The 22,905-nt window shown below is 41.2% G+C and overlaps 2 protein-coding genes across 6 annotated transcripts in view; one reads left to right on the plus strand and one right to left on the minus strand.

Annotated features, from left to right (window-relative positions):
• Window positions 1–17,793, minus strand: part of COG4 (component of oligomeric golgi complex 4) — a 33,158-nt gene extending 15,365 nt beyond the window's left edge. For 2 of the 5 annotated variants that reach the window (XM_036274271.1, XM_036274272.1), the window contains exons 1-10: window positions 17,618–17,788; window positions 15,691–15,773; window positions 14,883–14,997; window positions 12,331–12,505; window positions 9,373–9,566; window positions 6,745–6,850; window positions 5,787–5,944; window positions 4,755–4,810; window positions 2,505–2,638; window positions 149–267 (exon numbers count right to left, since the gene is read on the minus strand). In XM_036274271.1, the coding sequence (XP_036130164.1) occupies window positions 149–267; window positions 2,505–2,638; window positions 4,755–4,810; window positions 5,787–5,944; window positions 6,745–6,850; window positions 9,373–9,566; window positions 12,331–12,505; window positions 14,883–14,997; window positions 15,691–15,773; window positions 17,618–17,788 (1,311 nt within the window). The other 3 variants (XM_036274270.1, XM_036274274.1, XM_036274273.1) reach the window with 3 other exon arrangements.
• A 267-nt stretch (window positions 17,794–18,060) lies between these two features.
• The window catches only part of SF3B3 (splicing factor 3b subunit 3), a 51,385-nt gene continuing 46,540 nt past the window's right edge, over window positions 18,061–22,905 (plus strand). Inside the window, exons 1-2 of the mRNA XM_036274252.1 lie at window positions 18,061–18,166; window positions 21,457–21,594. Of these exons, the coding sequence (XP_036130145.1) occupies window positions 21,525–21,594 (70 nt within the window). The 5' untranslated portion in view covers window positions 18,061–18,166; window positions 21,457–21,524. The remainder of the gene's footprint in view (window positions 18,167–21,456; window positions 21,595–22,905) is intronic.

Raw genomic sequence — 22,905 nt, forward strand, 5'->3', positions numbered from 1 at the left:
ACTAACCATACAAAGTGGTGCCATTCAGTCTGCATGCAAGGGTATTCTCAAAGCAGGACCAAGAAATATGACATGCCTTGGCCATTTCCTTCAGCCTGGCTTCTTGGATAGAAAGCCCCATTTCCAAGGGATGTGTCCTCTGTCCTACCTTATTCACGGTCTCCCTCATGAAGTACTCCTCCATGGTAATATATAAGCCAATTAGTTCCTGCATGGTGCAGCTCAATAGGCAATTATTGAGGAGTTTGTCCAGACACTTCTGGTGCTCTAGGGGACAGCCAAGAAGGAATACTCACCTTTCTTCTTCAAGGGAAATAGATCCCTATGACATTTATCAAGTAGAGAGTCTATATTTTTTAAAACTACTCTTCTATATTTAGACACCTGGGTTATTTCCAAATGTTTTGCCATTATTATTATTATTATTATTTTTATCCTCACCCGATGTCATTTTTCCATTTTTTGTTCAGATAGAATGGGAGGGAGAGAGAGAGAGAGAAACATCGATGTGAAAAGGACACATCGAGCCCTGGCCAGTTTTGCTCAGTGGTTAGAACGTCGGCCTGCGGTCCAGAGAGATCCGGATTTGGTTCCCGCTAGAGGCACGTACCTCGGTTGCAGTTTGTCCCCGGCCCTGGTTGGTTGTGCGGGTGGCAGCCACTCGATGTGTCCCTTTCATGTTGATGTTTCTCTCTCTCTCTCTCTCTTCCTCTCTCTCCCTCCCACTCTATCTGAACAAAAAATGGAAAAATGTCCTTGGGTGAGGATTAAAAAAAAAAAAAAAAAAGGACACATTGAGTGGTTGCCACCCACACGACCCAACCAGGGCCAGGGACAAACTGCAATGGAGGTATGTGCCCTTAGGGGGAACCGAACCCGGGTCTCCCTGGACCGCAGGTCGACACTCCAACTGCTGAGCCAAACCGACCAGGGCTGTTTTGCCATTATTAAAGATAATTGGGGGTCAGAGTAATTAGAATTATAGTGAACATTTTTTTACAAAGAACTTTTTACTTCTTTTTCATTATTTCTTTGGAATTAATTATTAAGACTCAAAAGATGTAAGTTTCTAGGGCAAAGAATGAACTATATTGAGATAATACATTTCATTCTCTAAACCAGTGAATTTTCTGTGATGATGGAAATGTTCTTTATCTGTGTTGTCTAATATGGTAGCTACTATTGTGCAACTGAAATGTGGTTAATGTGAATGAGGATCTGAATTTTTTATTTTATTTCACTTTAATTACATTTGAATTGTTAACATGTAGCTGTGGCTACTATACTGGACGGCACAGCTCTGAACAGTGACAGTTATGATTAACGACAATGAGGCTCAAAACTCCAAATGAGCATACATTCTCCTTTAAACACCAATTCAAAGCAATGCCACCTGGGCCATATAACTAGTTCCTCTGCCATGTATTATTGGCACAAGCCATGCATAATGCCAGATAATGGGTTGGTCCCAAGTCTCCAGTTTGGGGAATTCTGTAATACTTGCCCAGAAGGAATTAAAAGTTCTTAAAAACCTGGAGAGCAAATTTACAAATAAAATAGAACTGTGGCACACTTTTTAAAAATGTATTTATCCCTTCAAAAATTGTGACTGGGAGAAAAGAGACTAAGGGAGAAGGTGAAAGCATTTCTTTATACCATGTATTCTTTTTCGTACACTCTTCCTTTTATTTTAATCCTTACCCGAGGACATCCTTCCACTTTTTTTTTGTTCAGATAGAGTGGGAGGAAGAGAGAGAGAGAAACATCGACGTGAAAGGGACACATCGAGTGGTTGCCACCTGCACGAGCCCACCAGGGCTGGGGACAAACTGCAACCAAGGTACATGCCCTTAGCAGGAACTGAACCCAGGTCTCTCTGGACCGCAGGCCGACGCTCTAACCGCTGAGCCAAACCGGCCAGGGCTGTACGCTCTTTCTTTACACTATATACTCTTTTCTTGATATGTACCATAAAATTAACTCATTGTATGTATACAATTCAATGATTAAAAAAAATAAAAATTTTTTTAAATTAATTTTATAGTTTTGCAACAAATGCAACATTTCGGTTTGGAATATTCCTATCACTCCCAAACATTCTCTCATGAATTTATGTATATTTTTCCTCCCTTCCTTCATCCATCTTATCTTATCTTATCCATCTATCTATCATCTGTCTATCACCTATCTATCATCTACCACCTATCTATTATGTGCACATATCACCTACTTAAAACACCAGTCCCTAAACCAAAGTTGATAAGGCAGCATGGTGTGGGGAAAAGAGCAGAGAAAAATAATCAGATGGCTTCAAAGGCCCAGTCCAATTCCAAATTCAGTTAAGTCTAGATTTTCTCCTGGGAGTTAATTTGCCCATAGACACCCCCCTTCCGGATGCTAATTAGTCCCAATTATTTCCTTATTAAGAGATCTGTGGCTTAACTATGAAACAACAGTGCCAACCATACCCAGCCCTCCCAAAGAATATGAGAAATGCCTTTTACCTTGCTTTACTTCTTCTGAGGCCATGGAGTCTCCCACCTCAAAATCAGAGCTGATCCTCTTCCTGAGGAAGCTTAAATATAACTCACTTCGGGCATTCATCAGGGTGACTTCAGTCAAGATGGGGTCCAATTCCCTGAGACACATGCAGCAGAAGAAATAAGTACACTGGATTTCTCAGATATAAAAGCTACAGGACAAACAGTCCCAAATATCCCCTCCCCACTGAGTCCAAGGTCTCTGCCAGATGGTCACCCTGGCTCTGCTGACCCAATTATAATCAGAGACAGCTGTCAACCACATATTCTTACATGTTTCACCCAAATAACTCAGCCCCTAAAATCCTGCCAGGGCTAAATAAGAGATTGGGAGGTGTGTTTTTGTTAGCAGTTTGAGTAAAATGATCTATGCTTCATGTGAAAGAAAACACACCTCCCCAATCTCTTTAGCTGTGATGAGACTGGAGCATACCATTAAACTGTTCCACACCTGTTTATTTACCCAGATGAATAGCTAAAACAATCTAAAAAAAAAAAAATTGGAGGACTCACACTTTCTAATTTCAAATCTTACTACAGAGCTATAAAGCAATCAAGACAATGTGACACTGACATAAGGATAAACAGATTAACCGAGAGTCCAGAAATCTTCACATTTACTGTCAACTTATTTCCGAGGAGAGTGTTAGGACAATTCAATAGGAAAGGAATAGTCTTTTCAACAAATTGTGCTAAAATAAATAATATGTACATCAAAAAAATGAAGCTGAACCCCTATTTCAGTTTATATACACAAATGGACTAACTTTTCACAATGAAGTCCAGGAGATCTTTTCAAAACATAAATCTGGTCATATCATAATCAAGATTTCCATAGCTCTTAGGATACAAGACCTGAAATGGCCTAACTCTAACAACCTCTTCAGATTCATCTCCTATCAGACAAATTCTCCCCAACTCTCTTCAACTACACTGGTCTTCTTTCACTTTTTCAAACATACAGGGCCTTTTGCACACACTTTCCCTGCTTTACCTGGAACACTCTTCACCCTATTCCTACTTACTACTCTTAATGTCTCACTCAGATCTAAGGTCATTTCCTCAGGAATTTTTCCTTGAACTTCATCAGCTTAGGTTATATGCCTTTATTAAATGTTCCCCTGTACCCTATACTTAGTATACATCATAGTGGTTAACAGCATGAACTCTAGAGGCAGACTGCTTAGATACTTTTCTTGGCTCTGCCATTTTCTAGCTATATGACCTTGGACAAGTCACTTAACCTCTCTAAGCTTTGGTTTCCTCATCTGTAAAGTGTTTATGGATTAAATCAGTAATCCTCAACTGAGGGTGATTTTACTGCCCAGGGAAAATTTGGCGTCTGGAGACATTTTTGGTTGTCATAATTAGAGGATGTTACTGGCATCTAGTGGGTAAAGGTCAGGGATGCTAAATATCCTACAATGCACAGCCCAAATGCCAATAGTACAGAGGCTGAGAAAGCCTGGATTAAATGATTTAATATTTGTTAAGTGCTTAGAACAATGTCTGGCACATAGTAAACAACTATAGGCCAGAGATATCACAAAGAAAGAATTAGGTTTGTTTTGCTCACTTTGCTTGCTGCCATGTTCCTAGTGCCTGGCATGTAATGTGTATTCAGAAAATACTTGATTGAACAAACACATATTTATAATGTTTGGATTTTCTTTTAATAAACACATATTATTTTCATTAGAAAAATTAAAAGTTTAAAATTTTAGGGTAGTAGTTGCCTTTGGGGAAGAGAATCACTTTTGGGACTTCAACATTATTGGTAATGGCCTGGCCGGTGTGGCTCAGTGGTTGAGTGCCGACCCATGCACCAAGAGGTTGCCGGTTCGATTCTAGTAAGGGCACATGCCCAGGTTGTGTGGAGGCCAAATCCCCAGTGGGTGGCATGCAGGAGGTGGCCAATCAATGTTCTCTTATTGATGTTTCCACCTCTCCCCCTCTCCCTTCCTTTCTCTCTAAACTCAATAAAGAAAAAAATTAAAAAGAAATAAAGTATTGGTAATAATCTATTATTCTTCATGAACCACACATGTTATATATATGCTTTTGTTTGTATGGTATATTCCATTACAGAACACCAAGAGTCATAGATAAAATATCTTAAAAATATAGACCACATTGTAACAGAGCAGTCTCTGAATGATACATGACTGCTAATTCAAACAAATATCTATGGGCTAAAGAAAACCGGATTATTACCTTGGTTCTATTTTTTCTGTTGCAGAATTTCTCAAGTTGTTCTGGACATGCCGGAACTGCAAAACACCATAAATGAGAATGCTCTTCCCCACCTTCCTCCCATTTTCCTTTTGCTGGTCACTCCAAATTTCTAGCATACAAAAATGTATAGGTTTAGTGTGCTTAACAGGAAAGCCAAAAGTAGGCTTTCAGGATGATGAGCCAAAGGTTTAGATAGTAATACTCACCTCTATTATTGCATTTAAAAGTGATGCTAGTGGTATTCCAATGGACTACTGTCTAGAGACTATGGGACTACTATTTCTAAGTCCTGCTCTTTACTTTCTTTGCTCAAAGGAATGGAGAAATAAAGTTCTAAAAAAGCAAATGTTACCTTTAGCACTTAAGGGAACTAAGGAAAAATGTGAGATGTAATTCCCTGACATTTAATAGGACCTTCACAAATAAAATTTTCATTATATCACTAGAAAGCACAGCTGCATATTTTGTGACAGAGAACTGGTTAAATGTTTCTGTTGTGTTCCTTTCAGGAAGCCCTTTCCGGTTCCTTCTCAATCTTGTACTGAGGGCACCATTATCCTGACAACACCTCAAGTCCTGATGGGCAAGATGCAGGCCAGTCTGCATTCGGCATTTATTTTTCTTTTTTTTTTTTTTTTTTTTTTTTTTTTTTTTTTTATCCTCACCCGAGGACATTTTTCCACTTTTTGTTCAGGTAGAGTGGGAGGGAGAGAGAGGAACAGAGAGAGAGAGAGAGAAACATCGATGTGAAAGGAACACATCGAGTGGCTGCCACCCGCACAACCGACCAGGGCCGGGGACAAACTGCAACCGAGGTACGCGCCCTTAGCGGGAACCGAACCCGGGTCTCTCAGGACCGCAGGCCGACGCTCTAACCGCTGAGCCAAACCGGCCAGGGCCGGCATTTATTTTTCTTCTGTCTGAATCTTTTTTCTCTTTCTCCCCAGTTTATTCCATTCGGTGTCCCTGGTTGACACAGCTTCCAAATCAACTGCAACTTCCCTTGCTCACCTGCTGGTGGTAGTTCCTCTGCTTGATGAACTTGTCTACCACCTTCTCCACCTGTCTGTCACATTCCACCTGCAGATATTTTATCAGGGTATAAAGTCTCCCTGGCCCATAATAGGTCTCCACTATTGGTTGATGAGTTTCCACAATGCGGGCAATCCCTAGAGAGAAGAAAGTAAGCGGGTTGGATTCCAAATATTCTTCCCATAAGATAAACTCTTTTCTTCCAGCAAAGGTTGACCCAGGGTCTAACTCAACCCCTTTGGGTTGTTTCACCTCTCAAAATGAATACAAGTGGTTCTTGTCAGTGCTATAATTTTGTGCTAAGCAAATTTGTGCTAAGCAAATTTGTCTGTTAAATATGCTCTGTGTTTGGTATACCAGCAGGTAATTCCTAGGTTATATTGATAGTTTCTACAGGAACATCTTTAAAAATCAGCATCACGTCCTGGCCGGTTTGGCTCAGCGGTTAGAGCGTTGGCCCGTGTACCAGAGTCCCGGGTTTGGTTCCTGCTAAGGGCATGTACCTCGGTTGCAGTTCGTCCCCGGCCCTGGTTGGGGTGTGTGGGTGGCAGCCACTTGATGTGTCTCTCTCACATTGATGTTTCTCCCCCTCTCTTCCTCCCTCTCTCCTTCCTGCTCTATCTGAAGATAAATGCAAAAGTGTTCTTGGGTGAGGATTAAAAAAAAAAAAAAAAAAAAAAAATCAGCATCACTTTCTTCCTAGTAATGTATTTTAGGATTAAATTTATTCTTAGAGTTAGGTCTTGAGGGCTAGGGAGGATCAAACTAATCTTTGCTAACCTGATATGGAACTGGGAAGTTAATTCTCTAATAAACCAGTATACGGTCAATTACAGGCTTAAATGAAAGGCATCAGGCTAGTGGGGAAAAAGAAAAGCAAGAATGCAGATACTAGGATAATGTCTACAGTCTCCCTAGAGTGGAGAAAGAGGCTTGCCTTCAAACAGGAGAGTGAATGTATCTGCAAAGATGATGGCAGCTCTTCGATCACTCATGTCGGTCCCTAGTACTAACAGTAGATTCTCCTCAGATTTATTGGCCACCTGAAAAAGAAAGAAAACCCACATGTATTTCTCAGACCAAAAGCTAGCTTCAGTTTTCCAAAAAGATTTCCCATTGCCTTTCTTTTCTCCTATGTCCCCCAATTCCTGAAAGTCTAGGTAGCACAGAGGAACTTCCCCTGAGAGCTCTGGGTTGTCTAAGCCTCAAGCAAGACAAGCAATTTGAACACAGTGGTAGCTCTTCAGAAGTATAAATAATGCTTTTATTCTCTTTGAATATATGTTCTACCATTAGCCAAGGGAGAGAGTCCCCAATTTCAATAACAGCCTTAAAATGTAACTCAAAGCTATCATTAATGGTGTTTTATTGAGCAGGACAAGGAACCTGGGCATTGCTGAAGGGACTCTGAGAGGATTAAAAGTAGAGCCTGGCCAGTGTGGTTCAGTGGTTGCCAGTTTGATTCCCAGTCAGGGCACATACCCAGGTAGGAGGCATGTAGGAGGCAGATGATCAATGTCTATCTCTCCCTTTCTTGCTAAAAAATCAATAAAAACTTTTTTTTTTTTTTTAAAAAGGATTAAGAGTAGAAGGCATTTAGAGGTCCCAGATGGCAAAGTACTGATTTTTAAAAAGTATAAAATAGCTGTATTTTACTTCTAACTAATTCATTTTTTAAAAAATGGGTAAAACACACTTAAATTTTTTATTAATTTGTTTTTGTTACAGATGTTTCTCCTTTTTCCCCCATTGACACCTTCCTCCCAAACACTTAAATTTTCAAAAAGAACAAAGGACTGTTTGGTGAAAAGTGATTTTTCTTCTTACCTATGTCGCTTGGTCTCCTAATTTCCATCTTTAGAGGTGATCACTGTTAACCCTTCCAAAAATATCCCACTCCTATACAAGCATACATCTTTACTGCCATGCCCCTCATTTTAAACAGGAATGATAGCACACTGTTGTTTAAGTTAACAAACCACATATATTACAGAGTAAAATATGTCAGCAAATATGGAAATGTCTTGTTTTTCTTAATGGCAGGTTAGTGTTCCATCATAGAGAATTGGGAAGGGAGGGGCAGGATGCACTCCGACATATAGTTTAAAAAGATGATAACCTTGCCCTGACTGCTTTGGCTCAGCAGTTAGAGAGCTGGCCTTGCGGACAGAAGGGTCTTGGGTTCGATTTCCAGTCAAGGCACGTGCTTGGGTTGCAGGTTCGATTCCCTGCCCAGGTTGGGGTGGTGTGAGAGGCAATCAATTGATGTGTCTCTCACATCAATGTTTCTTTCTCTCTCTCCCTCCCACTCTATCTGAAAAACAAAAATCAGTGGAAAAATATCCTTGGCTGAGGATTATCAAAAAAAGATAACCTTTTGCAAACATGCATGCTGGGATTTGCTTCTATCTAAGGTGGGGGAAGAGGGCTGAGATTTTATTTAAATTTTATTTTATTTTATTTATTTATTTACGTATTTGTGTATGTATGTATGTATGTATGTGTGTATGTATTTAATCCTCACCCGAGGACATTTTTCCATTTTTTGTTCAGGTAGAGTGGGAGGGAGAGAGAGGAAGAGAGAGAGAGAAACATTGACGTGAAAGGGACACATCGAGTGGCTGCCACCCGCACGACCAACCAGGGCCAGGGACAAACTGCAACCGAGGTACGCGCCCTTAGTGGGAACCGAACCCGGGTCTTGCTGGACCGCAGGCCGACGCTCTAACCGCTGAGCCAAACTGGCCAGGGCTAAATTTTATTTTATTTTAATTAAATTTATTTATTTACTTTGTTACAGATGTCCCTCTTTTTTCTCCCTTTGACACCCTCCTCCTCACTCCTGCCCACCCCCTACTTTCACCATATTGTCGTCTGTGTCCATTGCTTATGCATATATACACATTAGTTCTTTGGTTTCTCTCTTCCCACCCTCCTTCCCCTACTCCCTGAGGTTTGTCAGTCTGTTCCCTACTTCTAAGTCTCTGGATCTATTTTGTTCATCACATTCCACAAATAAGTACGATCATGTGATATTTGTTTTTCTCTGATTGGCTTATTTCACTTAGCATAATACTCTCCAGGTGAGGTCTGAGACTTTAACCTGCTTCTTTTTCAGGATTTAACCTCAAGTGACCTAGTCTACTTCATGTCATCGTGGCTTATTTTGAGGGAATTGAACCCTCAACCTTTCAGTATACAGGACAACCAATCATGCCACACGAGCCAGGGCTCTGAATGCTTTTTAAAGAGCTGGCTGACAGCTTCAAAAGGTTGAGTCAACTTGTCAGAAATCTGCATTTTAATTTTCCTATACTTTCACTTGGTCTGCTGGAAATAAATGTGCATCAGCAGATGTCTAGGCTATCCCTGGCACACAGTAGACTGGAAATAGATAAATGTTGAATGAATGTATGCATCCAGTCCTGCCAGGCTAAAGCAAGAGCAGGAAAAGGGAATCAAATCCAGAGGCGAGAAAGTATCCATAGACACTAGAACTACCCATTGTTCCAATTTGTAGGCAGAGAACCATAACATTATCCTGCCAAGAAATCAGCAGTCATACCTGCTTGCAAAGGTATTCTGAGAACTTGCTTAACCCCTCCTCATGCAAACCCAGTAGTGGAAAGATCTTGAAGAAGCGCTCCACCTGGGGCAGATCCCCCTCCTTAGTGGCAATAGTAAACTTCTCTGTTACAATAGCTTTGAGACGCTGTTCAGCTTCCTGCAGCAATTTCAGGTTGGCATCAATCATGCTCCCTGTGCAATGGGGAGAAAGTGGAAATTAATGCCACTTAGTCTGTGCACCACTTCTATTTAAAAAAAATTTTTTTTCTTTATTGATTTTAGATAGAGAGAGGGAGAGGGAGAGGGAGAGGGAGAGAGAGAGAGAAAAAAAATCAATGGGAGATATTGCCTCCCGCATGCCCCCATATGCCCCCCACTAGGGATTTGGCACACAAACTGGGCATGTGCCCTGACCAGGAATCGAACCAGTGACCTCTTGGTGCATGAGTTGACGTGCAACCACTGAGCCATACTGGCCAGGCTGTATACCATTTTTAATTAAAAAAAAAAAAAATTAAACACTTACTCTCTGCAAGATACTATACTAGCATTATGGATGATTAAAGATGAATAAGCCAGCCCTGGCCGGTTTGGCTGAGCAGTCAGAGTGTTGGCCTGCGGTCCAGAGAGACCTGGTTCAGTTCCCGCTAAGGGCATGTATCTTGGATGCAGTTTGTCCCTGGCACTGGTTGGGTCGTGTGGGAGGCAGCCACTTGATATGTACCTTTCACGTCAATGTTTCTCTCTCTCTCTTCCTCCCACTCTATCTGAACAAAAAATGGAAAAGTGTCCTGGGGTGAGAAAAAAGAAAAAAAGATGAATAAGCCAGCCCTAGACAGTTTGGTTTACTGATCAGAGCATCAGCCCATAGACCAAAGGGTCTTGGGTTCAATTTCTGGTCAAGGGCATGTACCTGGGTTGCAGGTTCAATCCCTAGCCCTGGTTGGGGTCCTGCAGGAAGCAACCAGTTGACGTGTCTCTCTCACATCGATGTTTCTCTCTCTCTCCCTCCCTCCCATTCTATCTAAAAATCAATGGAAAAATATCCTTGGGTAATGGAGCAGCCATAATCCTATTGTCACAGAAGTTATAATACAGTAAAAAAGAGAAGCTTTGTACACAAATAACTGTAATACAATTCTGTATATGATAGCTATCATAATAAAAGTGCCCACAAGTTACACTTCTGGTTGAAGTAATCAAAAAAGGCTTCCTAAAGAAGGTGACATCCCATCTCTCAAAGATGGGCAAGATTTTGATACCTGAATAAAAGAAACATACATTTCAAGCAAAGGGAATGAAATGAGCAAAGGAATAGAAACAAAAAGATAAAAAGCACATCTGCAGAGTATTTTTAGTAGTACTATTGTAATATGAGGCTTTTCAACTGTGTGTGGAAAGTTGGTACCTGTAACACCTATGTTGTTCAAGGATCAACTATGTATGCCCTGGATTTGCAGCTCAATAATTATATTTGCACAACGAAAAGATGCATGAAATAAGGCTAGAAAGGGTGAGCCAAGATTATGGAAAGCCCAGAATACGAGACTAAGAATTTAATTTCTTTAAAAAATTTTTTTCTTGATTTTTTAGAGACAGGAAGGGAGAGGGAGAGATAGAAACATTGATGAGAGAGAACATCAATTGACCACCTCCTGCATGCCCCACTGGGGATTGGACCCATAAGCTGGGCATGTACCCCGACTGAGAATCGAAGAGGCAACCTCTTGGTTCATGGGCTGACACTCAACCACTGAGCCACACCGGCCGGGCTGAATTTAATTAAATACAAACAAACAAACAAACAAACAAAAATACTATTTTTATTGATTTTTAGAGAGAAAAGGAGAAGGAGAAAGAAACATCGATGGGAGAGAGAATCATCCATCAGCTGCCTCCTGCATGCCCTCTACTGGGGAATGAGCCCAAAACCCAGGTATGTGCTCTGACCAGGAACTGAACTGGTAACCTCTTGGTGCATGAGTTGATGCTCTATCACTGAGCCACTCTGGCCGGGCTGAGTTTAATTTTTTTTTTTTTTAATCCTTATCTGAGGACATTTTTCTATTTTTTGTTCAGATAGAGTGGGAGGGAGAGAGAGGAAGAGAGAGAGAGAGAGAGAAACATCGACGTGAAAGGGACACATCGAGTGGCTGCCACCCACACGACCAACCAGGCCCGGGGACAAACTGCAACCGAGGTACGTGCCCTTAGCGGGATCCGAACCCGGGTCTCTCTGGACCGCAGGCCGACGCTCTAACCGCTGAGCCAAACAGGCCAGGGCCTGAGTTTAATTTTTTAAGTAGGCAATATGGGCAAGTGGAAAGAACCCACTGGCCAGGGAACAGCAGATCTGCATTCAGTTTCCTTTTCCATAAAATATGCCCTGGCCAGTTCGGCTCAGCGGTTAGTGTCGGCCTGTGGACCAGAGAATCCCAGGTTTGGTTCCTGCTAAGGGCACATACCTCGGTTGCGGTTTGTCCCCAGCCCCAGTTGGGGTCTTGGGGTCGTGTGGATGGCAACCACTCGATGTGTCTCTCTCACATTGACGTTTCTCTTTCTCTCTTCCCTCCCTTCTCCCTCCCGCTCTATCTGAAGATACATGCAAAAATATGCCCTGGCCGGTTTGGCCCAGCAGTTAGAGCGTCGACGGGCCAGCGGTCCAGAGAGACCCGGGTTTGGTTGCAGTTTGTCTCCGGCCCTGGTTGGGGTTGTGCGGGAGGAAGCCACTTGATGTGTCCCTTTCACGTTAATGTCCCCTCCCCCATCTGAACAAAAATGGAAAAATGTCCTCAGGTGAAGATAAAAAAATAATAAAGTAACAACACTGCCCTTGTATGGTCTATTGCCAGACAAAAAAATTTCCTAATAGATGTCCTTCTTCTGGTCGAGTGTGCCTAGTTCAGATTACAGATGCTTGTAAGTTAACTAGAAATCAATAGTTTAGGATGCTCACCTTCTTTGCCCTGTCGGCTGAGCTCGATGACTGACTTGTCTAGGCACAGGTAGCGATGAATGTGGGCTGCAGCCTGCTCATAATCTTCATTCCTCAAAGCAGTCTGAACCCCATCCATGCAGAACTTCAGGTCCAAGATATCATCAGCTCTCTGAATAGCTTGATAGAGGCGGTTCTGCAAAAAAGAGTTGGTGCTCAGAAACAATATCCTATTCTTTCAAAAACAACTCTTCATAGGGTAGGGAGATTGATGGACCGAATCTAGTTAACCATAAGTCCTTTTCAGTTCTCACTGGTGAAATTAAAAACACTACCATTCATGCCCTGGCCGGTTTGGCTCAGCGGTTAGAGCATCGGGATTGATTCTGGTCAAGGGCACACACCTCGGTTGTGGTTTGGTCCCGGCCCCAGTCGGGATCGTGTGGGAGGCAACCAATCAATGTGTCTCTCTCACATCTCTCTCTCTCTCCCCCACTCCCACTCTGTCTGAAGATAAATAGAGAAATATCCTCAGGTGAGGATTAAAACACAAGACAAAACCGTCATTGCTAATGACAAAGACCACTGACAAGTATGCAATTTAATTTATGTGACCAGATCGTTCGACTAATGGAAGTGAGAACAGACATAATCCATTCTTTTCTTATTTTAAAGCTGCTCACACCAAAGTTTTTATTTTATTCTTAAATTTTTATTTAGTTTCAGAGAGAGAGGAAGGGAAAGAGAGAAATATTGATTTGTTGTTTCACTTATTTATGCATTCATTGGTTAATTCTTGTTTGTGCCCTGATTGGGGATCAAACCTGCAACCTTGGTGTATTGGCACAAGACCCTAACCAACTGAGCTCCCCAGCCAGGGCGATAATCCATATTTACATTTGGTTTACATAGTTAAATTTATAATAGAATCAGAATGTATTTGACATTTTGGAAATGTGATGCTATAAACCAAGTTATAAAGTAAATAAAATATATGGAAAGTATTTTTCTTTTAGATTAAGAATGTTTAAAAATAACCTTTAACATGTGAGTTGGTGGCTGTGTGGCTTAGTTTTATGGTAAGTTATTTTTGCATAATTTGAACAAATAGATCAGGAAAAGTTATGCTATTTCACAGGGTAAACCAAGGCTGGGATTGACTTGTTCAAGAACGCAGACTCTATGCTATGCTGTTCAACACAGCAGCCACTAACCATATGTGGCTACTGAGAACATGAAATGTGGCTAGTCCAAATTAAGGTCTGCATGTATAAACTACATTAAGTACAAAAGAGTTAGTACAAAAATGAAGATAAAATATCTCATTAATACGATTTTATAGTAATTACACATTTAACTGGTATCTGGGGTATAATGAGTTAAAAATATGTTAAAAATTATTTTCACCTATTTCTGTTTTACTTTTTATTTATTTATTTATTTATTTTTTAATCCTCATCCGAGGACATTTTTCCATTTTTTTTGTACAGAGTGGGAGGGAGAGAGAGGAAGAGAGAGAGAGGGAAACATCGATGTGAAAGGGACACATCAAATGGCTGCCACCCACACGACCAACCAGGGCCGGGGACAAACTGCAACCGAGGTACATGCCCTTAGCGGGAACCGAACCCAGGTCTCTCCGGACCGCAGGCGGACGCTCTAACCGCTGAGCCAAACCGGCCAGGGCCTGTTTTACTTTTTAAAAAGTGGCTATTATAGCCCAGCCAGTGTGGCTCAGTGGTTGAGCATTGACCCATGCACCAAGAGGTCGCCAGTTTGATGTCCAGTCAGGGCACATGCCCAGGTTGTGGGCCCGTTCCCCAGTGTGGAGCAAGCAGGAGGTGGCTAATCGATGTTTCTCTCTCTCTCCCTCTCTCCCTTCCTCTCTAAAAATCAATAAAGAAAAAAAGATTTAAAAAAAAAGTGGCTAATAGAACATTTAAAAGTACATATGTGATTGGTATTAAATATTTTCCAATCTGAATCATTTATTTCATTTTCTTGCCTAAATGCCCTGGCTAGAACCTCTAGTATGATGGTAAAGAGTAGCAAGAGCTGACATCCTTGTTTTGTTCCTAACCTCGGGGAAAGCAACCAGTCTTTTAGCAATAAGTATGACTTGATCTGTGGATTTTTCAAAGATGCCCTTTATCAGGTTGAGGAAGTTCCTTTCTATTCCTAGTTTGTTGAGTGTTTTTATAAGGGGTGTTAAATTTTATAAAAACACTTTTTTTAAGTCTGTGAGATGATCATGTGGTTTTTGTCTTTTATTCTATTGATATGGTGTATTACATTAATTTTCATATGTGAAATCAACTCTGCATTCCTGGGATAAATCCCACTTGCTCATAGTATAGTCCTTTTTATATGCTGTTGGATTTGGTTTGCTAGTGTTGGTGAGAATTTCTATGTCTATATTCATAAGAGTAATTGGTCTGGAATTTTCTTATATTTTTGTCTGGTTTTGGTATCTTACGTTAGCTTTCTATTGGATGGTGTTGCTCTAATTTCTAGTGCTGTGGCTTTTCTACTACCCTCTACTAACACAAACATCAACACCATAATGGGATTACCTTGGCCAGGTCAAGCTGACGAACTTTGCTGGACACATTCTCAGCTAGGTTGCAGGTAAAGGTGATCATTCCAGCTAGCTGCTTTGCATCACCTTCAATCAACTGCAGGTTGGGACTGGAGATACATATTGTCAGCACACATTTATCCATAAAGGCAGAGGGTAGCAGTAAGAGATGGAAAAAATGTTTTTGCAGATGGAGACTGTATCTTCTACTTCTTTTGCACCTCCCCCAAATTCTTAGTTTAAATTACTCTATTAACAACTTTTTTTCCAAGAGTGTTTTACTGTAAACTCAGGCCTATACTTAATGAAAAATCAATTTTTGTAACTACTAAATAGGTACTGCCTAAGAATTAGAGCACAGATTCTCCCAATTGTTAAGTGAGCATAAAATGCACTAACCTACAATCTGAGAGGATGATGAGATCAAAGAGCAATTTTATGACTAACAAATACACAAAATTTGTAAAAACAGTGGTTCTCAAACTTGAGCCACGCCCCAGGGCCTCTTGGTATGCCTGTTAAAATACAGGTTTCTTAGCTCCATCCCCATAGTTTCTGATTCAGAAGGTTTGGGGTGGGGCCCTACAATGTGTATTTCCAACAATTTTCCAAGCAATGTTGGTACTGCTGGTCAAGAACACTTTGAAAACCACTTAACTGTACCTTCGGTGTTCACTTTACCTTGAAGTAATGGTCCTCTACGTTTCATACTCAACTGGCATTTTATAACAGAAAGTTAGGAAAAATAACTTATCCAGTGGACCCTGTTGTACAGTAGCTCTTGCTGAGATGAACAGACTCACCCCATTCGATGGAGAGTGATCATTTTACTCTCAATAGTGTTTTGCTGTTCCAAAAGAGCATCCAGCTCTCTTTCCACCACTTTCTAAAACACACAGAAACATCCTGTCATCAGAATGGTCAGAAGGAACCCTAAGTTTTCTAACCCAACCACTTAGCTAAAGAGTGAATGCCATTTCAAATGCTTTCTTTCCTTCCACTAAGTTCCCTTATGACATTAACAAACAAAACTTAATTTTTGCACTTATCACACTGCATAATGATTATCATGTAAATCTTATTTCACCTAACAGATGAGCACCACAAAGGGGGATAATAAACCTTTATTCATAGTGCCTAACACAGGAATGTTTTTAAAATATAATGGCTAAACAGTCCTGGCTGGTTTGGCTGTGTGGTTATAGCACTGGCCTGTGGACTGAAGGGTCTCCACTCTGGTTCACTTTCAGTCAAGGGCACGTACCTGGGTTCTAGGTTTGTATATGAAAGAGGCAACCAATCAATGTGTCTCTCTCATATGGATGTCTCTCTCTCCTTTACCCCATGCCCACTCTCTAAAAATTAATTGGAAAAATATCCTCGACTGAGGATTAACTATATATATATGTGTGTGTATATATATATATATATATATATGATGGCTAAATATAATGGCAATTACAAAAAAAATCTCTTCACAGTGTATAAGTCTCTCTCAATTAATGTAACCTTCTTATGCTTGAGTTTCTTCGTCTGTAAAATAGGGATAGTAATACATACCCAATGGGACTATTGTGTGAGCCAAACAAGATAACAAACATAAAGTGCTTAACATAATTGGCGGCTTATGGTTCAATAACAGCTATTAATATCAGCTGCACATTTGTTAAAATAGTCCAGTAGGATACAGATGGGAACTTCACCTTCATCAAATACAAATACAGAACTAATAATTTTCTGTCTGTAAGATTGACTTAATTTACCCCCAAAGTATTGACTGACTCAACAATGCAAGCTTAGGAATGTTAAGGCAAGGGTACTGTATTTTATAAACCACAGCTTGCTGAAAAACGTATCAGAAATTGCTAGAGCTAGTACAAGTTAATACTTGAAAATATTCAAAGATGTTTTGAATATTTTGTGCTCAACCTTATTTAAATGTTTGTTTTTGGGGCACAGCTACTAAACTTTTAGATCAGGGCTTAGATCTCTTTCCTTTGGCAAGGAACCCAACTGACATTCAAACATGTATTGGCAGCATTAGGTTGCCACAGAAAGTGAAGGAGGCAGAAAGGAGATAAGATTATGAGCTGAAAGGAAGCCTTTCGAGAATAGAGTCCACGCCTCCTCACCTGGCACAGTGTCAGGGATACAGGAAAAGAAGTGACTTGTCCAAGATTAGGCAGTTGTTACTGAGTCTTAAAAACCTCAGGCTTCTATAAAGCTCTGCATTTTACCGAAACGCTAGAATCACACGCCCAAATAATTCCCTACAAGAGGAAGTTTTAAAACGCTCCTCCTTTATTTGCAATGACTGCAGGCTTAAACGAGATAACGGGGTGAAAGCATTTCATAGTTTTTAAACTGTCAAGCCAATGCAAGAGAGCCTTTATTCCTATTCTGAGAACAAGGCGAGTTGGCATATACTCTCCACCTAACTTGACTTCCGCGGAGAGCGGAAGACAGTCTCAAACAGAAATAAGTGAGGGTAGGGGCGGATCGCCCAGAAAACTGGGAAAACAAGCAGGGCCATCAGATTGAGTGAAGAGAGACGGCAGGTCCCAAGAACCACAATCAACTACACTCCCCAACTACACTGCTACTTCGCGAGTAGATGCTTTTTGGTTTCCCTCGAAAAGGGGGAGAGCTTCCCACAGCCCAGATTTCCCGATTGACGGCTCCTACGCCCACTACCCCGGATGCTCCTGGCAAAAGGCTCAGCCCTCCCACCTCCTCGCCGCAGAGCCGTTCGTACACAGCCTCCAGCTCCTGCAGCTCTGTCAGAGAGCGAATGAGCTCCGTGGAGATTTCGGAGCAACGGCCTCCTCCCACTCCCTCAGGCGGCGGAGGCACCCGTAACAGCTTCTGAGGGGAGTTGAGGTCCGCCATCTTTGTTCCCATTCCGTGTTTCCGGCCCGCGAGGCCCCCCTCCGCGTCGACGCGCTGATGTTCGAGGCTGCCCACGGAAGTGCCTGGTGAATTTATCTTTTAAATGTCTACTTTTAAAAGTCTATTCATTTTATATTCCTCTGAAAAAGTGGCGGTCATGAGGTGTGTTTAAATAACTATCAATGGAGGGTGGCTGCAAGACCTATGCATTAAAAAAATTATATATACATCCTTTAGGCGCCGGTTGGGGCCTTTTTTTACCGCGCGCCAACCGAAGGTCCTTATCTTAAGGGCTAATGGCGGATGCCGGATGCCTGTCGTTGGCGGTGGCTTAGGCCTTGAAGGAACGCTGCATCCGTTGGATATCTACACCATCTTCCCGGCTGCAGGGTAAAGAAGCGGCCCCCGATTTACCCTGGTTTACAGAGGCGTGGAGCGGCTATATAGGAGTGTGCACCGGGTTTTTGGTAGGGGATCCCTGAGGTGTAGCCTAGGCCAGAAGGGACTCGGGCAAGAAGCGAGGAGGTCGATGGGAACGCTCGGGGCGTGAAAACGGCTACCAGGAATTATTCCGTTTCTGTCTACAAGGGAATTGCCTAGATTTTAGGCCCTGAGGCCTCTTTGGATTTGGGGGAGATGTGAGAAAGGGCGGGAGGTAAGTTTCCTGGAGACGGTAAACAACACACTAACGCGAAGGTGAGAAAACCTAGCGTGTTAAAAGCGTAAATAACAGAAACAGCCTTAGGAGCTAAGACCTTGTTTTAAATTTGCATTTTGGTTCTTGGTCAACTTGTTTCCTTCTCTGATCCTCAGTTTTATTGTTTGCAAAATGGGCAATGATATCCATCTAGAAGATTTTGCAGAGTTTAAGTGCGATGATGTTCATTTGGCACATGAAAAGGGATGGAGTGAGCAATCGCGGGCTAATTTTCTAGTCATCTCAGACAGGAGAGAGAAGAGGCGGAAGTCACAGAATTTACCGTATTGGCCCGTGATGGTTCCTGGTGCATAGTTCTAGTTTTAGGCTGATCTTACGAAATGCTCTTTACTCCATTTCCCAATATAAAAGAACTGGTGGGGAACCTGGAGTCAACTACGTTTGGGGAAAATGAATTCCAAGGATGGGAATGGATGGCATCAGTTCTAAAGGAACTTGAAAGTAAGCGGAGTTCTTTAGCTATAAAGAATGAAAAGCAGCTTGGAGAGAGCTTTTGGGGGGGGTCCAAAAGTGGCCAGTGGTTTCCTCTGCCTTTTAAAAACAACAGTTTTTTTTAACCTTTAATATAATTTATGCTACAACATGGATCACATTAACAACATGATAGGGATTTCATTGTGAATTTTGTCATTGATACCTGCAACTTAGAAATTATGTTTGAAATTTTATAACTAGAGGAAGATGCCAGAGAGTACAGATACTAAAGTGTTTAGAAATTACGATAGCTACTTTTCAGTTGAGAGCAATTACAACGCATTCTCTGCTTAAAGGCTTTCAGATTTTAAGCTGAGCACGGCTTTCCCTGGACCTTGCCAGATGTCTAAACCCTTCTGTGTTTAGACACACGTCTTTGGCCTTGTGTTTTCCTCTTTCTTTCAGGTCATTTCCCCAATTCCCTTTTTGTTTCACCTCAGACCTTTTATTCTTTGCCCTGTGATTCTAGAAGAACATTAAAAATGTTCCTTAGTTTCAAGTAGGAACATTTATATTCATTTCCATTGTGGAGGATTGATCTTTTTTGTCTTAGTCACCCTACCCAGAAATGATTACACATAAATATGTTTACCCTTTCTCACTTAAAATTTGCATGTTAGTTACACAGTGATTACCTGGATTTCTCAAGTTCCCCTGGTTTTGTTTCTAAATAATTGAGGCAAAATAACCCAGTTTATTTTCCAGCAGTAATTATGTATAGGTGTAGTTTTGGCATCAGTTACAAAATTTTGGGTAATTCTTATATGGTAGAGGTACATACGTTTGCAGTCTTAAGTCCTGTATGATAACCCTTTTTCATGACTACTCCTTTAGGGAGGCCTTCTGAAGTAGCAGAAATTCATTTTTAAAAAATTTTTTGATGGTGAGTAGGTTTAAATTTGAAATTCTAATCAAATATAGAGCTATAAAAGAGATACAAGTGAGAACACTAAGTTAGCAATTTTTATGTTAGATGAGCAGAAGTCGGGTTGTATTTATATAGAAACTCATATACATTGTTGGAGATGTAAATTGATGAGTTTCTTTAAAAGATAATTTGGCATGCCCTGGCTGGTTTGGCTCAGTGCTAGAGCAGCGGCCCTTGGACCAATAAGTCCCAGGTTCGATTCTAGCCAAGGGCATGATCCTTGGTTGCGGTTCGTCCGGGGCCCTGATCGGGGTCGTGCTGGGGGTGAGCAACCAGTCGATGTGTCCCTCTCACGTCGATGTTTCTCTCTCTCTCTCTCTCTCTCTCTCTCTCTCTCTCTCTACCTGAAGAAAAATAGAAAAATATCTTGGGCGAGGATTTTTAAAAAAGGTAATTTGGCACTATTTATCAAAATTTCAGTTATATGAGTCCCTTGATCCAGCAATTTCACGGTTATGAATTAATGGTAGAGATGTATTCACATAAGTATAAATGACCTATTTATGGGTGATTTTCTTTGGAGTGGCATACATAATAACAAGATTGGGAACAACCTAAATGTTCATCAGCGGGTTATTGCCTAAATTAATTCTAATATACCCATCAGCAGATTACTCTGCAGCTGTAAAATAAAAATGAGCAAGCCATTTATTACTATTTCCAAGATAGATAAAACAAAAATAAGTTGCAATATAATGTGAGCGTACAATATATAATACCCAACCTTTACTTTTAAAAAAGGAGATAAAATATAGTATATTTTTGCTTTTCCATACAGAAAATATCAAACAGGCTAGATATAACGTGATAAAATTAATTTCACCCAGGGAGGAGAGCTAGATGGCTATGGAATGGGTGGGTGGAGGGCTTTTTGCTGTGCTTTTGAGTTCTGAATCTTATGAACATATAGCCTGTTCAAATATGAATAAAAGTAGACCTACTCGGTTTCTGTGACCAAAAAAAAGCTTGCAAATACACAGTGTAGCACTGATGGGCCAGATCCTAGCTCCCAACATTTTTACCACTTACGTGACCTCAGGCATGTAATTTAATTTCTTAGCCTTAATTTCCTTGTCTATAAAATTAGTTTAAATAGCCCTGGCCGGTTTGGCTCAGCGGTTAGAGCGTTGGCCTGCGGTCCCGAGAGACCCGGGTTCGGTTCCCGCTAAGGGCATGTACCTCGGTTGCAGTTTGTCCCCGGCCCTGGTTGGTCGTGCGGGTGGCAGCCACTCGATGTGTCCCTTTCACATCGATGTTTCTCTCTCTCTTCCTCTCTCCCCCTCCCACTCTACCTGAACAAAAAATAGAAAAATGTCCTCAGGTGAGGATTAAAAAAAAAAAAATTAGTTTAAATATTAAGTACTTTATAGGTTTCTCGTGAGATTAGAGGCAAAGTGTAGAGAGTGACTGGTGTATAGAAGGCACTCTAATTATGAATATGTTGTTTTCCATAGTCCTTACTCTACTGTTTCTGCTGCCTTCAGCCAAAAGTTCCTGTATAGAAATGTCTGTAAAACAACAGTTTCCCAGTTTATATTTTCTACTTTTATGTGCTCTTAGCTTGCTTTGACGCGGTGTAATCAACACTTGGATTGTGGAGTGGTGGGTGGCTCATTGGTGTTGTCACCATGTTCCTGTACAACTTGACCTTACAGCGAGCCACTGGTATCAGCTTTGCCATTCATGGCAACTTCTCAGGTAAGTTGTCCAGTTACTATCTTTCTGAATATAACATTTTTGATATTACTAGTTTTATGCTTCGTATTTTTCAAATTCAAAAATTTGAAGATTATAGGAAAATTTTTAATCATTAAGAACACTAATTTCCATACTTCTTTATACTTTCCAAAGCACTTTGGAGTACTTGATTTTATCTGATATCCAAATGACCTTTGGCAAATAAGTTGGCCTGATAAATGGGGCATTGAGCAAATGAGAATGGATTGGGATGGGTGGAAGTGGGATATAAGATAGGATAGACCTGGCTGATTTGGCTCAGCAGTTAGAGCGTCGGCCTGTGGTCCAGAGAGACTCTGGTTTGGTTCCCGCTAGGGGCACGTGCTCGGTTGCAATTTGTCCCCGGTTCTGGTTTGGTCATGCGGGTGGCAACCACACGATGTGTCCCTTTCGCATCGATGTCTCTCTCTCTCTCTCTCTCCTCTCTCTTCCTCGCACTCAATCTGAACAAAAAATAGATAAATGTCCTCAAGTGAGGATAAAAAATAAATAAAAAATAGGATAGGGCCCGGCCGGTGTGCAAAAAAGTCTTTAGGTAAGGATTAAAAAACAAAAAAGAAAGCTAAGATCCTGACTGTAGGGATAGAAAGTGAAGATATGAGTTTCCAACCTAGGTGGCAGAGAAAATGATAGTAATTTAAAAAAAAATTTTTTTTTCTTTTCCTTTATTGATTTTAGAGAGAGAGGAAGTGAAAGGGAGATAGAGAGAGAAACATCGATTGGCTGCTTCCGGCATGTCCCCCACTGGGAGTCAGGCCCACAATCTGGGCATTTATCCTGGCCAGGAATCGAACCAGCGACCTCTTGATGCATGGGTCAGTGCTCAACCACTGAGCCACACCAGCCGGACATGATAGTAATATTGATAGCAGGTTAGTTGAGACCAGAGAGGGAGTTCGGGCAAGGAGGAGCTTAATTATTCTAAACAGTTTAAAGATGATGACGACTCATCCAGGTGGAATTATGATGACTCTTACTCATTTAGAGGTATTGATTTCAGTTATGAAAGCAAATGAACTTTTTAGGTGTGAGTTTAGAAATAAACATATATTTCATTTTATTTTATTATTACTCTTATTTTTATAAATCCTCACCTGAGGATATTTTTCCATTCATTTTTAGAGAGAGTGGAAGGGAGGGAGAGAGAGAGAAAGAGAGAGAAAGAAACATCGATGTGAGAGAAGCACTTTGGTTGGTTGCCTCCTGCAGGGCCCTGACCAGGTATTGAACCTGCAACCCAGGTACATGCTCTTGACCAGAATTGAACCCGAA

The sequence above is a fragment of the Molossus molossus genome, unplaced genomic scaffold (assembly GCF_014108415.1).
Source record: "Molossus molossus isolate mMolMol1 unplaced genomic scaffold, mMolMol1.p scaffold_m16_p_21, whole genome shotgun sequence".
Lineage (NCBI taxonomy): Eukaryota > Metazoa > Chordata > Mammalia > Chiroptera > Molossidae > Molossus > Molossus molossus.